The 16,189-nt window shown below is 42.7% G+C and overlaps 2 protein-coding genes across 2 annotated transcripts; both read right to left on the minus strand.

Annotated features, from left to right (window-relative positions):
* Positions 1-2,982: 2,982 nt before the first annotated feature.
* Positions 2,983-7,860, minus strand: ypel3 (yippee-like 3). Its single transcript, XM_084570536.1, has 5 exons — positions 7,524-7,860; positions 5,931-6,049; positions 5,794-5,837; positions 5,337-5,445; positions 2,983-3,992 (listed from the first exon to the last, which is right to left on the minus strand). Exons 2-5 carry the CDS (start codon positions 6,045-6,047, stop codon positions 3,903-3,905), a joined length of 360 nt encoding a protein of 119 aa, XP_084426662.1. The 5' UTR covers positions 6,048-6,049; positions 7,524-7,860; the 3' UTR covers positions 2,983-3,902.
* Positions 7,861-9,269: 1,409 nt separating this feature from the next.
* gdpd3a (glycerophosphodiester phosphodiesterase domain containing 3a) lies at positions 9,270-15,830 on the minus strand. The gene is made up of 10 exons (XM_084570529.1): positions 15,111-15,830; positions 14,726-14,768; positions 14,488-14,623; positions 12,959-13,004; positions 12,743-12,861; positions 11,092-11,181; positions 10,839-10,972; positions 10,613-10,672; positions 10,355-10,406; positions 9,270-10,149 (listed from the first exon to the last, which is right to left on the minus strand). The coding sequence occupies exons 1-10, from the start codon at positions 15,247-15,249 to the stop codon at positions 10,021-10,023; spliced, it is 948 nt and encodes a 315-aa protein (XP_084426655.1). The 5' UTR covers positions 15,250-15,830; the 3' UTR covers positions 9,270-10,020.
* Between the last annotated feature and the right edge of the window lie 359 nt (positions 15,831-16,189).

Raw genomic sequence — 16,189 nt, forward strand, 5'->3', positions numbered from 1 at the left:
TTTATCTCTGTTGGCTTGAACAGGCAGGGCCGGTTTTTTGCGGGCGACCGCCCAGGGCTCAATCTATGTAAGGGCGCATGAGCGCCCTCAAAAGAAACAAAAACAAAAAAACTCAAAACAAAACTGTCCAGTTGTCTGGACCAGGGGTTCCCAAACTTTTCCATGCCAAGGCCCCCCAAACAGTATTAGCTTCTGGCCGAGGACCCCCTTTGCAAACCCACAGACAATACTACAGAATATGTAAAGAAACATCAACTTTTAGAATGTTTTTTTCTTACTTTCATTCACTATTTAATAACTATTACATTTGTTTAGCATAAGTGCTGCCTCATATTTTCTGATTTTAGTTGGCCAGGGGGGTCTTAGCTTTTTTGCAGCAGCAGTGTCCTCCACAGCAGGGCTGTTGGTCTGTTCCAATTCAGTCTCTTTCTTGTCAAAAACCTGTCCATTTTGCACTAGCTACACGCTAGCTTGAGGCACAAAGCAGCTTGATTAATGGCTCAAACTGCCAGGTCTACACAGATTTGCAAGTTTTTTCTTATCTTCCCTCCAATTGTCTGAGGCCCCCCTAGCGCCCCCTGGCGGACCCCAGGGGGCCGCAGCTCCCACTTTGAAAACCACTGTTCTAGACTACCGCTCATTTCCATGTCAAGTTAGTGGAGTATGGGGCCATTATTGTAGCATTTGCGGATTTTTTTTACACATTTGCAAATCCAGTTATAGACACAGATGTTTTTTTATACATTTGCTAATCTAGTTACACACACACGGATTGAAATACACATTTGCAGATAGTTTTGCTACAATAATGGCCCCATAGAGTTGCCTCATTGTCACGTCAACTTGCTGCTGAGAGTCATACAGGTGTGTGTGTCAGAAGAGGCAGGGGGGAGGGGGGGGAGGGATAGACTGATCCCAGGCCACACAACACAAACTGCTTCCAAATAAATTGTATTTCATTCCTAAAATTAACATAGACTCATATACCTACATGTAATTAATTGGGTTATGTGATAAATGTAAAACGTAACTCCGGTTGATTAACGGGCGAACGGACGGTGTTGGCAAAAAGTAATGATGTCGAGTCTTCATCTTCATCGTGGATCAAAGTAAAAGACCAGAAGCATCAGGTGACCAGTTCAGTAAAACAAGAAAAGGAGAAGACGAGAAACGGGCAAAAGATAAAGGTGTGCAGATTTCTATGAGTGATGTGAGTGACAGTAGGCTATAGGCTATTTATTAGCCTCTTCATAATATGGAACAACAATAAAGGAACAAATACTATGATTTGTGTTGGGAAACCAAATTCTGACATAAGTTTCTGCAGTACATTATATTTCTGATGTTAGAAGCATTATGAATAATGTTACTGCAAATTAAAAACATGACACGTTTGTATCTTGTAGGTCCCTGACTAGTGACTACATAGTATGTACGTTGTGTACTACATGCATACTGTGTTACACAATGCACCTTTTTATCTTAACTTGGCTACACTAATTTATCACGTCATCTTCAGATATAGGCTGTTGCATACATATACAGAATGTGGATCATTTTACCAGGTATTACAAAATGTCTGCATAACTGAGGAATCAATGTGTCTTTGGAAATTGTACATTTTCCAATAATTTTCAAACAATTTAACAGTAATACTTAATGCTGTCTATCTGTCTGTCTTGCAGTGGGACAAAGTGGAAAAACTCCTGGGAGCCAAAAGACAACATTCAAAGGTAACATCCTGAAATAGACTGTTATTGTGTCATAGTGATTTTGTTATTGTTGCTGTGTTGTATGACAGTTATGGAGACTGACAGGGGATTACTGTGGTAATCAAAAATGTTTAAGTATAGACGTGTTTCTATTTTAATAATTAATTTTTATTGTTTGATTCAGACTGGTATTTAATTGATGACAAGAGTGAAAATCAGTAATCAGTGTTCATTATCTTGGAAAACTTGTCACAGTTCACTTTCAGTTTTCTTTCTCCTCTTGACTCTGTGACGTCGAGATCAGGACTATCTGCTGCAGAACTCCTTCCTGTCGTACTCGTAGATTAATGGTCTTGTCTCTGGACGGATGTTTGGTCTCGTTTGTCCTTAAATTAATAGCACAGGTGACATGTAGGAGTCAAACCTGCCTCAATCTCACAGTCAAACACAACCAACAGCACCACCTGCTGATGAGTTCCAGTTCATCCTTTATTTCAGCTCTGCTTCACAGCATGGGGTTTTCATAAATCATTCATTTGTCTTCTATAAATATAGTTTAGGCCTGCTCTGGGGAGTTGATCAGGATCGTGATCATAATAAAACACAGGATAAAGGTTTTAGTCATCTCCATATACGGTCTGCTTGCCTCTCTGTGTGTCTGCTCATATATCTCAATTAGACGCCAGGTGGCTGCGTCCATTTCCTTATTACGTGATTATATGTTCGAACCACACTGATGTGATATCTAATATTAGAAGCAAGAGGTTACATAACGGATAAAAGGTTTTAGTTAACAGGTTGTATTTGTGCACAATCTTGTTTTTGCAGAAAACGTAGAAGTTGAAGGAGAGAGCAGGAGGAGTGAGACCTTGGTGACGCCTCAAGGAAGATAGAGAATAGATAACATGCTTGTTGACAGGCAGCATGACATGTAGTGAAGATAATCTACCGTTGTGTATAAATAGTTTCATTTTTCTCCTCTCCCATAACCTTGTGATGTGTGAGATTCTGTGCACTGATCGTAGTTTGAGTTAGAACAAAACGTGAGCTTATAAGCAGTTCAGTGCCCTGAGCATCTTTTAATGATAATCTACGATGGGAGCCACATCCTGCCTCACAATTTAAGATTATATTTCTTTTATAGGTCTCACATTTTCATACTGATGTAGGTTAAACATGTTATTAAACCACACTTTATTTGAGCTAGATTTCTGAGCTGTATTTCCCATCATCAGACCACAAAAACAAAAGAAAACCCGAAGCCCAAATGTTACTGGCACACCGTATTTTAATGAAAGATCAGGTTAAAATAAAAACACTTTAATGAAAGAAGCAGACATTAAAAAATAAATCACCATAAATATGCTATATTATCCTACACACACACACACACACACACACTTTGTTCTAACACGACCGAACAAACGAGGACAGCTCGACGCGCAGACGACAGATCTCGTCGGCGTCGAGTAGAAGCGAAAGAGAAATCCTCCCGTGAGCTGAAGACTCTCCAGATTTACAGAATCCTTCAAGGAGACTTTTTTTTTTGACGATTCAACGAGGCTGCCTTTTGGCAAAGTGTGAACACGTGTTACGGATCTTAAAAACATCTATTCCACAAATTTTAAAATGACAAACAGCCCTCCCGCCGCTGTAAGAACTGCATCACTCACCGCGGGGTTAAAACGACGAGCCTGAATCGATTCCTCCGTTTGGGTCATTTACATCCGAATGTGCATCTTAAACTCAAAGGGGGAAAAAACCCAAATACCTGCGTCCGATGTGTAAGAAGATCAATTTACTCGCACGGGCCTCGCCACCTCAGAGCGAGGCTGATTATGTTTTGATCACATGCTTATTAACCCAACACGCTACAGCGCCTGTGTGACTACATCTCCCAGTCTTTTCACACTCAGAAACCCTCCACACACTCACTCACTCACTCAATCACAACTAGCAACTGGGATGGCGAATGTGTCGTCGTGGTCGCTTGGAGAAGCACGAAGAGCAGATAAAGATAAGGCATCACATGCTATTCTTGGCAAAGCTGTATTAAGTGAAAAGTGTGGCTGCGGGCGACGGCTCGAACGTGGGATGATGAAGAAGAAGAAGCTACACTGGAACCCTTCTAAGTCGAGGGGGGTTGCAACTCTTGGAAAAAAAGTCATGGTGGATGAAAGGTTTTCCCGCTCAGTCCCAACCGTTGTCCTTTATCATGTGGGACAGCTCGATGATGTACTTCCCCTCCTTGTACTTCTGACTCAGCTCGAAGGCTTGTTCCTGCAGAAGGAAGGAAGGAAGGAAGAGGAGAGAAGGGTCAGACAGCACTTGAGATCTGATCTCAGTTTGTGTGTCTGTAAATCAGCAGCGCCATCATGTGGTCAGTAGAATATTGTAGCAGCTGCTGTCTCTAATGGATCTCTACCTACCGCTGGATCAGAACCATCAACAGCTGCTGGTTGACTTGGAGACATGATCCAGATGTTGGAGACAAGATGGAAAGACTCTCACATGATAAGATCTGATTTATTTATGGAGGGAGGGATGGAAGGAAGGATGGAAACAAGGAAGGAAGAGAGGGAGGGTGAAACAAAGGGGGGAAGGAAGGAAGGGAGAGAGGAAGGAAGGAGGAAATGAAGGAGAAAAGAAGAAGGGAATGAGGCAAGAAAGAAAACAAGGAAGGGAGGGAGGGTGGAGCAAAGGGAGGGAGGAAGGAAGGGAGGTAAGGAGGCAAGAAAGGAAACAAGGGAGGGATGAGGGAGAGAAGGAAGGGAGGTAGGGAAGGAAGGAAGGAAAGAAAGAAGGAAGGAAGGAAGGAGGCAAGAAAGGAAACAAAGAAGGAAGGGAGGAAGGAGGTAAGGAAGGGGGGAAGGAGGTAAGAAAGGAAACAAGGAAGGAAGGGAGAGAGGAAGGAGGTAAGGAAGGGAGGAAGGAGGTAAGAAAGGAAACAAGGAAGGAAGAAAGGGAGGGTGGAGCAAAGGGAGAAAGGAAGGGAGGGAGGATAGAGGTAAGGAAGGAGGCAAGAAAGCAAACAAGGAAGGAAGGGAGAGAAGAATGAAGGAGGTAAGGAAGGAAGGGTGGAAGGAAGGGGGTAAGGAAGGGAGAGATGAGGGAAGGAGGTAAGGAAGGAGAAAAGGAAGGAGGGAATGAGGCAAGAAAGAAAACAAGGAAGGAAGGGAGGGAGTGAAGGAAGGAAGGAGGTAAGGAAGGAAACGAGGGAGGAAGGGAGGTAAGGAAGGGAGAGAGGAAGGTAGGAGGAAAGGAAGGAGAAAAGGAAGGAGGGAAGGAGGCAAGAAAGGAAACAAGGAAGGAAGGGAGGAAGAAAGGAAGAGAGGAAGGAAGGAAGGAAGGAAGGAGGCAAGTAATCTAGTCTAGTTTATTTGTTTCTTGTGACTCAAAGGAAGGAGGTCACATGTGTCCCAGACCAGTTAATGTAACATCTGAACATCTGACCTGTTAAAGTCTATTTCAGTGTGAGGAGCCTCATTGTTCTTCTTCTAGTCCAGATTTAGGTTCAGCCACTAAATGAAGCATCAACTAAAACTCCACGTTACCTGTGATCACTGTTCTCCATCGTACCGTAAACATTAAAGCATAAATCCGGTACAAAGTGGCCACACTTACATATTTCCAGCCGAGCGTGGTGTGACAGTTTTCACAGTAGATGTCGGCCACAGCGTGAAGTCCCGTGAGCAGCAGCCTCTCCTCGGCGGGACCGCAGCCGACGTTGACCCTGAAACCAAACGCAGCGCCCGTCGTCAAACAGCAGAAGAAAAAAAAAACCTCGAAGGAGTTAAAACTACGAGACCCATAACTTAATGAAACATCTGAACACCTCCTGACCCAGAAACACAGCTGATCTGGAGCAGATCCAGTCGTCTGTTTACAGTGTGGCTTGTGTAAACACACTCCGATACTCAGAATTTCTTTCACTTTTAGAAATGACATACTAGGAAAACAAAGATTTAAAACTCAAAAGTGTTTTTTTAAACGCTTATTCATGCTGCTGTCTCCACCAACAGCATAAATTAGCTAAACAAAAGATAAGCCTTGTGTTCATGTTTAAAAATAGCTTACTCACACAGAGTTGAAGAGGTAGGCTCGGCCCTGGCTGCCCTGGAAAGACTGGGGAACAAGGAGCAGAATGAAATCAAGACCAATTCAACATGCGAGGATGAAGCAGGAACGGTCACTAACGACGAGCGCCGGCGCACCGACCTTGGAGATGAGATCGTCATGGTTGGCCAGATGGGCGCGGCAGTGCACGCAGCTGTAACGACGGTGGCAGGAGTCCAGGTAAGCCTGGAATGTCTTGGCCTTTGTCAGCTTCACCATGTCTGAGGAGGAGGAGGGCGGAGGGCGGAGGGTGGAGGCAGGAGGAAGGAGGATGATGTTATATCGTTATGTAAGAGATATCGATCTGATACAGGCCGAGTCTTATCGAGTTAACCACAACAAACAGCAGAATACAAGCTGCTTTTCTGTAGTCAGTCTGTCTAAGCTCGTAAAAGAAATGATTAAAGCTTTATTACTTAATAAGATGATGCCTAGAAAAAAGGAAAGATTCCTGCAAATGACAACAGAACGGTTTCTAGGGAACCCCATAAATAGACGCGTCTGCTGGGACGCATTCCCTGACGTTTGCCACTCCTTAGTTTTAACTCAAACAAAGCGCAGAGTCAAATAATTTGACAAAATATACAATTAACTGTCAGGCTGAAGGCATTAATGATGTTTTTAATCGTATTCTGAACCTTTTCATCACCGTTTGTGCTTCTAAGCTGCTGTTTTGTACGACTACGCTCGAGGCAAAGCTGAAACTGATCTGCTGTTTGTTTTACGGCTGCTGTAAAACAAAGCCAAAGGTTAACAACGAAACATGACTTCTGTTTTATAATGCTGCTCTAGGTTAGAACTGGGATTAAGTATTTGTTGTGAAAGGATAAATGTTCAAAAAACAACAACTTACGATATTGTAGTTTGCTAGCTAGTTATATATTTTAATAAAACAACAGATTTGAGTGTTTTTATTATGGAAAGAGTCCATATTTTGCACACTGAAAATCACTGCACAGATCCACAACAGTCATGTGGATCATAGAGGCCTTTACACTGGATCGCTTTACAAGTTTATTGTCCTAAATATGGCTGTGATTGAAGAATAACCCGGGGAGGAAATGTTGTTCATTTACAAACAAAAAACATGCAAAACAAATTCTGATCAGACTCAGATCAGGCCTGGGCAAAGACAACTTAATCTAATATTCATTACTGCAATAAGAGCATGCATTAATATAGAGTTTGTATATTTATTGTGCATGTTTTAAATTTGTTTTGATGCTCCTCATCTCATCTCATCTCTATTTATGACACTTTTCTTGAGCAAATCTTAACTTTTATCTCTAATAATTTAAAAATTCAACCCACTATGTGGTTGTTGTTGTTGCTGTGACTGACAGGTAAATATTTGACTACTATTATCAGCAGCTGTTAGACAGGTTAGGGCACAGTTTAGTTAGCAGCCTTGCTTCCCGGTTCTGCACAAACAAATATTAATTCTGGCTTCGTTTGATGCAACAACCTCGGATTCAAACCGCTAAACCGCGTGTCAGCTGTTATTCAGTGGCACATGAGGCCACAGAGGCTGTTAGCTGCAAAGAGAAATCTGCTTGCTAGCTTGCGCGCTAGCTAGCATGCTAGCTTGAGATGCTTTGTTGACAAGTGCGGAGCTAGCTTGCTAGCTAGCGCTCAAGCTAGCTCCGCACTGCCAACAAACAAGAGGCTAACAGCAGGATATTCCTTTCGACTCACCTGATAATACTGAAGCTCGCCCCACTTAAGCAAAGTTGATTAATATCACTGTCAGGTAAAAAAAAATATTAATAAAAATAAAAACAGTTCAAAGCAGGTAATCTCAGCACGCGCTGACGGGTCCGAACAAAAACACACACACGCAACCGCGGCGTCGAGTCCCTTTACCCGCCTTTCCTTTCCTCTTTCCAGAACCACATATGAAAAAAAACCTCCGGGTAAAAGTGGAGCTGGAGTCCGACAAAGCTGGCAGGTTGACAAGGAGCGAGGAGGAGGTGGAGGAGGAGGAGGAGGAGGAGAAGCGACGGCGGCGGCGGCGGGAGAGAAATGTGGTTTGTTTATGAAAAACACGCAGGAGGAGGAAGTCAGCGGAGAGCAAAACAAATCCCCGTCGGCCAATCACAGCGTCCGTGTGACGTCCGGGAATGTGGGTCAGCCAATCAGAGCGCGCCTCACGGTAGCCTTTTATGGCTATCGCTTTGATTAGAGTTTCATAAATGCTGTTAGTGGGTTATCAGTTCCTGCCTCTGCCTCTGGATCAAAGTGTTTTTTCAGACTGAAACAAGAACCACATGAGACAGAAACCCTTTGGATTAAAGACTTGGGTTGTTTTTCTGTTTTTAACTTTATTTTTTTAAGGTTTCTGCTGCACAGTTTACATCAAAACCTCCAAAAAGCATGAATCTCACTGGCCATGAACCTGCTAAGTGATATAAGTGCACATTTTAAAGCATTAATAATCACTTTAATTGATTCATAATGAGCCAATTGGTGTAAAAAATAACTAAGATAAAAAAAAAACTGGACCTCACACACGATAAGTCTGCTCACAGTGAATCACTTGCTCTATAAAATGTCAGAATACTCCCAGAAACATTAGGTTAGTATAAGATTAAGTCAATATTTATGTGTGAGGAACTTTAACCAGCGATGTTTTGGAAGTTTCTCCTAAAAAATTATTATTTTTATTGAGTTTTATTTGTCTAAAAATGTTCAAAAATAGTCAAAAACATCAGGTTAATATAAGATTAAGACAAAGTCTATGTGTGAGGAGCTTAATGGTTTGGTAGTGTTGCCTGAAAATATGATTTTTATTAATTAGCCCATCCTTAATTAGTCATTTTTGCCCAAAAAATATATAATTGTGAAGGAACAAATGATTATGTTTATTGATTAGTCATTTGGTCTATAACTAATCAATGGTTAAATGCAAATAAAGACTTAGACTGGTCACGTTTTGGTAGTTTTGCCTAAAAAATATTTAATTGTGAAGGATCAACTTATCATTTTTATTGCTTACTTTGCTCAAAGTTGGTCATTCGATCCATAAAATGTCAGATTTTAGTCAAACATATTGGATTAAAATACTATTAGGACACAAAATTCATGTCTGATGAGTTTAAATCACCAGTTTAGCCTAACTATCAGACTCTGATCTATTAAAAACTCAATTTAATGTCAATAAACGCTGTAGATTAATAAAAAATATCCTTCCATTTTCTCTGCTTTGCTCCCTTATTGAAACCTTTGCCTCTAATTTTCCATTAACTCCCTCTTCAGACAGCGAGGCAGAGCCAATCAGGTCAGAAAAATACAGCCTTTGTTTCACCAACAGACCGGTCGATTATTATCACAGCGGCACGGCCGGACTTTGACCGCGGCTTCCTGGGACGACAGGCGAGGCTGCAGGTGAGGTTTGCTGCAAATGTAAACCCTCTAAATGTAAGTGAAACCACGACGCAGCAGTTAACACTTTCATAAACTTTAATTTCAGTTTTCATCCTCGTGTTACAAAAGAAAATCCACAACTAAACGATGATTTAGTTCTGAGTTATTCACGTCAGACCTAAACAAAGTCACGTTTCCAGTCTTATCAGGGTGGTCCGCTGGTTAAATATTTACTCCTGTGATTTGCTGCTGACTGAGAGCGTTTGGAAGCCGTGGAAATGATCAAACGAGGTAATCCTATCAGCGGCGATTAAGGATCGAGGCTGAACAGCTGAGAGGTGGTTTTGTTCTTGTGGTGGTTGGAGGAAACAAATCTACATTTCAAATGCGCCGTTCAGACCTTTACGTTAACATCAACCCTGTTCAACGTGATCACAAGTGTCCACCTTTAGAGTCCAGGTGTGGACTCCACTGATCTGGTGTCAGTCCACATGTGGAGGTGGTCTGGGACACATGTGACCTCCTTCCTTTGGTAGTGTGAACACACCATGAGCCCTGGGTCACATTAAAGACCACCTACTCAACAGGGCTGATCTGAGGAAGAGGAGTTTAACTCATTAACTCACAACAAACAGCTGTTCATGGTTCTGAAACAGCAGTAGGTAGAGATCCATTAGACAGTAGCTGGTTTACAGACACACAGACTGAGATCAGATCTCAAGTGCTGGCTGGGGACGCATGTGGAGACACATTTTAATTAAGACCAGGTGGAGACACAGGGACTTAGAGATGGACACTTGTGATTGGATCGTCCAGGTCGGCTGTTGAATCAGTCCTGTCTTCTGTTTCTGCTGAGGTAGTTCGACAGGAGACTCGGGTAGTCGCTCATCACCCCCGTGGCTCCGACGTCGAACGCCGCCTTGATGTCTTCGTCTGTATTGCACACGAATAAATGCACCTGTAATTTCAAACACAGAAGTTAAAGACGGTTTGTATGCAGACGATGGTGAGGATTATTCTCATCAGGCTTGAAACTTGAAGCATGTGTTCAGGATTGTCTTTGCACCGAACCCCGGCTGCACCTTCACACCTATTTATCCCGTGATTTAGACTGGACAGGTATCAGAGTTTAACACAAGGGACAAATAAGGTTTAAAACTCACCTGAATTCCACGGGCGGCCAGGTGTTTAAAAAGACTCTTCCTCATAGTTACTCTGCAAAACAAAAAAACATAAAAATGATCCTTTACACAAGAATAATTGCGTAGTTTTGTCTCGTGTGCTGCATAAAACTGCTCCAGTGCGTAGATTAACTGCATAATCTCTGATTTAGGCAACGTGGAAGTTTGTCTTTTGACTTCTGTGACGTTATTTCATGTAATCTTGATTTTAAAAACCAAAATAAAACTTGCAAAACTTACTTTTGCAACAAAAACACGACCAGTCTGTTCCTCAGGATGCCGTTTGGAGGAATGTACGTCCTTCAACACACACAGATAAAGACACAAACAATAAGTACATCTGTTCTGTAACACAATCCTGCAAAGAGGATCCAAACTAAAAGGACAAGAGACCCCGAGACATGAAGTATCTTTGAACAGGAAATGCATTAAAAGCTTAAAAACACAAACTATCCTGCAGCCACACCTGTTGAAGATGCGCGGCAGGTAGAACTGCAGCAAACTCTCTCCCAGCGGCACGAAGGGCAGCAGGCCGCTGTAGTAGAGCAGCAGGAGCAGGACGCCTCGGCTCATGGTGAAACTGTACGGCATTGAGTCGTTCTGCAAGGAAGCAGAGACTCATCAGATTTAAAGTTTGCGTTCATATCAAGGAGCTAAACTGTGGTACGGGTTTGTTGAATGAGTTTGTGAACTCCGTGTCCCTCTGCTGGTGGTTTTACCGTTCTGCGACATTCCTGCATGATGGTGGAGTTCACAGACGCCCACACAGTGATGTCCTCCCTGTTGTAGCGTCGAACCATATCAGATATCTACAGACAAGGAAACACACGGAGGTTCATGCATCAAAACATATATCCAGTGTTGCATTAATGTTTCACCAAGATCTTGTATTGATGATGGGAGAGTCTGACCACTGCACAAAGCCTTCTCCACCAGATCCCAAAGATTCTCAATGGGGTTAAGGTCTGGACTCTGTGGTGGCCAATCCATGTGTGAACATGATGTCTCATGCTCCCTGAACCACTCTTTCACAATTTGAGCCCCATGAATCCTGACACTGTCATCTTGGAATATGTTCCATTGATGGAATAACCTGGTCATTCAGTATATTCAGGTAGTCAGCTGACCTCATTCTTTGGACACATAATGTTGCTGAACCTAGACCTGAGCAACTGCAGCAACCCCAGATCATAGCACTGCCCCCACAGGCTTGTACAGTAGACACTAGGCATGATGGGTGCATCACTTCATCTGCCTCTCTTCTTACCCTGATGCTTCTCCACTATCCTTCCAGTTTTTAATAATGCGTTGGACAGTTCTTAACCCAGTTTTAGTAGTTTCTACAATCTCCTTAGATGTTTTCTCTGCTTGATGCATGCCAATGATTTGACCCTTCTCAAACAGACGACCACAGGATGTGTCTTTAGACATGGTTGGTGAAGAAATGAGAAGCTACTCATTGCATCAGTTGGGCTTAAATAACTTGTTGTCAGCTGAAAGATAATCACCCATGCAGTAACTATCCAATAGGAGGCTCATATCTATTTGCTTATTAAATCCAGGTGATGACTTTTGTAAGTGCAGACTCTAAGCTGTAATTGGAGGGGATGCACATCCAAATTTGGATCGACGTGGTAGGAGTTAGAAGGATTTTTACGCAGGACTTTTCACGGACTGATGTTGAATGTTATTCTTTATTTCCTCACCAGTGAAGCAAGTAAAAGGTCCGGTTGTTTCCAAGAGTGAGATTTGCATTTGAACATGTATTCAAAGGAGCTCTAAATGTGCAATGCAACAACGAGAGGGAGACATGTCATTATCCAACGCTACCAGGAAGGGAAGACTTCACAATCCCAAATTCAAATGGTTCACAATAAGGTTCAAAACATTCAAAATAAAACATCTAAAAAAAAAAAAAAGCCAAAACCAGTGTGTTTTTTTGGCCAAATGAAACCCAGATCAACCTGAACCAGAACGACAAGAAGACGAAAAACTATGGAGAAGCCTCAAGATCTAAAGAACGCACTCGTGTTTATTGAAGATGATATGGACGAATTGTGAAGCGTATAGAGATAAACTGTCTGCTCAGATTCAAGATGAAGAAAGATGATTGGACGGTCAGTCACCTGATTTGAACTTGACTAAAGATTCATGCCACTTCCTGAAGACAAAACAACGGCTGCACTCACAAAGGAGGAAACTCAAACATTAGGCCGCCATCGTCTGCAGAAGGTTCTCCAAACATGATCATTGTAGTTTCTCGCGTCACTTTTTAACCCTCGCTCCAACTTGGACGCCAATATACTCAAACTAAAGCTGCATAGTTTGTCGGCTAAAACAAACATCAGCCTCGTTTGGAGCGTACCGTACCTTCTCTATCAGCTCATGGTTGTTCTCCTTGATCTCGATGCTGATCGGCATCCGAGGGAACTTCCTGAACACTTCCTCCAGCTGAGAGAACTTCCTGTCGGTGCCCGTGCTGAAGTGACCTGAAGGACGGGGAGGAGTGAACAACACCTACTGACCTACTTCTTTCATCAGTTGTGTTAATGATTAGGAAAAAGAAAAATGAGAGCAGGAACTCGCCTGTGTAAAATGTCACCTCCAGTTTCTTCTTATACAAAGGCAGATCCTGAAGAGAATGAAGGATGAAGTTGTGTTATTCATCAGCCTGTGAAGGCTCCAGGTCATAGTGTAAATTAAAAAAAACAAGCTGAAAGCCGGGCCACAGACTTATTAACCAGCCCTCGTACATTAGTCACTTAGTGAACCAAATCTGGATTAAAGTAGGAGCGGGAGCGGCAGATCCGGTGTTTACTAAGCAAATATACACAAGAAGCAAGCTGAAACAAGAACAACAGGACTTGTTGAATTTATTGAGGAAGATTCATCCAAGACTTCAGTTTTAAGAACTAGTGGGAGGAAACAAGTCCAGTCGTCCTTGTTTTAGCTTAGCTTAATACGGTGACACTTAAAGGTATTTGGTAAAGGTAATCCTCAGAAGTTTCTACATTTCTGCATAAATATGACTCAAAACATTGCGAAAGTAGACAAAGAGAACCCAAATCAAACAAATGAAGCAATGATATAATGCTTCATTCCAGAAAATTAGTCATTTGTTTATATCTGTGAGTTGTAAAAGTCAGTGAACCCTTGTTTCCAGTATCTGCCGTGTGCAGCAGTTACCTGCAACTAAATGTTTCCAGTAACTGCTGAACAGTCGTCTACAGCAGCTTGGAGGAATTTTAGCCCATTCTTCCTCAAGACAACTGGAACTGTTGAGTTTCTTCAAGACGTTTCATCCAAGTCTTCAGTTCTAAAGCTTTGTTTTTTTTTGGATATGACCATGACCTGAAGGACTGAGAACCTTCACAGACGTACGGTGACGCTTAGAAGTATTTGTAACCCTCAGAAGTTTCGACATTTCTACATAAAAATGACTCAAAACATTGTGAAAGTAATCATTGTTTGTTCATGTCTGTGTTGTAAAAAGTAACTGAAGCCTTGTTTCCAGTATCTGCTGTGACCTCCTGGTAACTAAATGTTTCCGGTAACTGCTGACCAGTCATCTACAGCAGGTGTTGGTGGGTTTCCTCACATCAACTGCTTGCTTCAGGTCTTTCCACAACATTTCTGTTGGATTAAGGTCAGGACTTTGACTTGGCCGTTCTTAAACATTCATCTTGTTCTTCTTTAACCGTTCTTTTGTAGAACCACTTTTGTTCTTGGGCTCGTTGTCTTGCTGCATGACCCAGTTTCTCTTCACATTCAGCTCACGGACAGATGTCCTGACATTTTCTTTTAGAGTTCAGTATTTGGTTTGACCTCAACCTTGTGCAGCAATAACAGCAACTACATGTTTCCGGTAACTGCTGATCAGCTGCCATAATTTTGCATTTATTGCTATATCGGTCTGTAACATGTTGACGCTGCAAACTAATCGGACTCAACTTAGTTAATTTGTTCGAGAATGAGGCCTTTCAACCGTAGGATTACAAGTTAATGTCAGTCACTGTGTTGAGACTTCACACGGTGTAATATTGGCTCATTTTCCTGAATAAACACAAAGTGTCTGGGTGGATTCTCTTCGTCTACTTCCAGGACCGTCCTCCTACCTGTAGCCTGAGCGAGGAGACGGTGACGTCGTGGCCCGTCTCCCTCAGCAAGTTCTCGTCATGTGACACCACCACATGTCCGTCCTGAGTCAGGTGACAGTCCAGCTCGAACATCTGCGTCCCCTCCTCCGCCGCACTGACGACGCAGGGACACAAAAACACAAAAACTCCACTTTTAACATTTAGTTTTCTTTTGTCAACATGCAGGACATCATCACCTTTCTCAGCTGGCACTCACTTTGTGAACGCCTCCATGGTGCTTTCTAGCCTCTCTCCGCATCCTCAAAGCAAACAGAATAGAATATATGTGTTACTGAAAAACAGCAAACATAATTTCACATATATCAGATATATAAGTACAAAAAAGGCATTTAGTTTCTATCTAGATACTATTATGTTTCCTTATTTTATTAGTAGTACGTATTCGCTGCAGGTTAAAATCAAAATCTGAAATAATCTGCAAAATAAAATAAGATAGAAAAGTGGTGTTTTCTGCGAACCGTTAGAACGCCGTTAGAACAGACCTGCTGCCGTTTGTTTTGCACATCCCCGATCATGTTTTGAACCCTGCAACATGGAACGTGAATACGCCCCTGAACCTCCACCTCCCACCTGCTCCTTACCTCCTCTGTGCGAGATGTGAGTGCTGTAGAAAGCTGTACGTTTCCTCTTGTGGAGAATCTGCGGGTTCCTCAGCAGGTACACCGAGGTGAGGGTGTATCCTCCCAACGCCGGGAGGATAAGATAAAGAAAAGAGCTCATCCTCTGTCCAACGTCCACTGAGCCTTTTGCGTGGAAGCTCTCACAGATTCAAAAAAGAAAAAGGAGGAAGAAAAGACAATCGTGTCCTTACTCTCTCTCTCTCTTCTAAGGAAAGGTGATCAGATGTGAAGATAGTCTGGCTGCCTGTCGCTGAGGGGAAACTGGACGGACTGGTTGAGGCTGAAGAAATATGTCCAACCTTCCTCCTTTACCCTCAGGTTCGAATCACAGCAGCTGACAAACCACAGAGCTGTAAAAATCTGTTAATGAAGCACCAGAGCTCACCTCATCCCTCACAGCCTCTCCCCTGAACTTGACTACTCTACTGGAACCTGCTCGGCTCTGCGGTTTATCAAACCTGTGAGCCGCACCAACACCTTTCCAGGAATCCTTTTATTCTGCCTCATTGCTGGGAGCAGCACGGTTACGACACACACACACGATAAAACACTTCAGTGGAATATTTAAATTTTAACCTGCACCGACATCTTGCAAAAGAACCGGTTCCATAGTCGAGGTTTCTTAGCGGGTATTTGACAAATGGGATGTGGCACGTGGAGATATGTAAACTCTCGACAACTCTCGACACAATGCGTACAAACACAAAGTCAGCAGAGTGTTTTACATTGTTCAGCTTCAATGGCAGAGCTGGAATGTGACGAACAAACGGGAGGCCGCTGCGAAAGGTTACGACAAGCCCCAGCAGAGAAACCCAATCACTGCAGGGCTCGCTTGACCTTCCTGTTTTCTGTACGGCTGCATTTCTTAAAAATCGCACAGTTTAAGCTTTTAAAACAGCGATGGTAGTGAAGTCAGCGTGCTGCAACACGCTAAGAACGAGGATGAGGAAGCTCTGCAGCAGGAAAAGCAGGTTGGTGTGGTGGTGAGACATTAATTTACCCAAGACCATTTACAGTACACGCCTTAAAGTTTGAGTTAT

The sequence above is a fragment of the Chelon labrosus genome (assembly GCF_963514085.1).
Source record: "Chelon labrosus genome assembly, chromosome: 21".
Taxonomy (NCBI): Eukaryota; Metazoa; Chordata; class Actinopteri; order Mugiliformes; family Mugilidae; genus Chelon; species Chelon labrosus.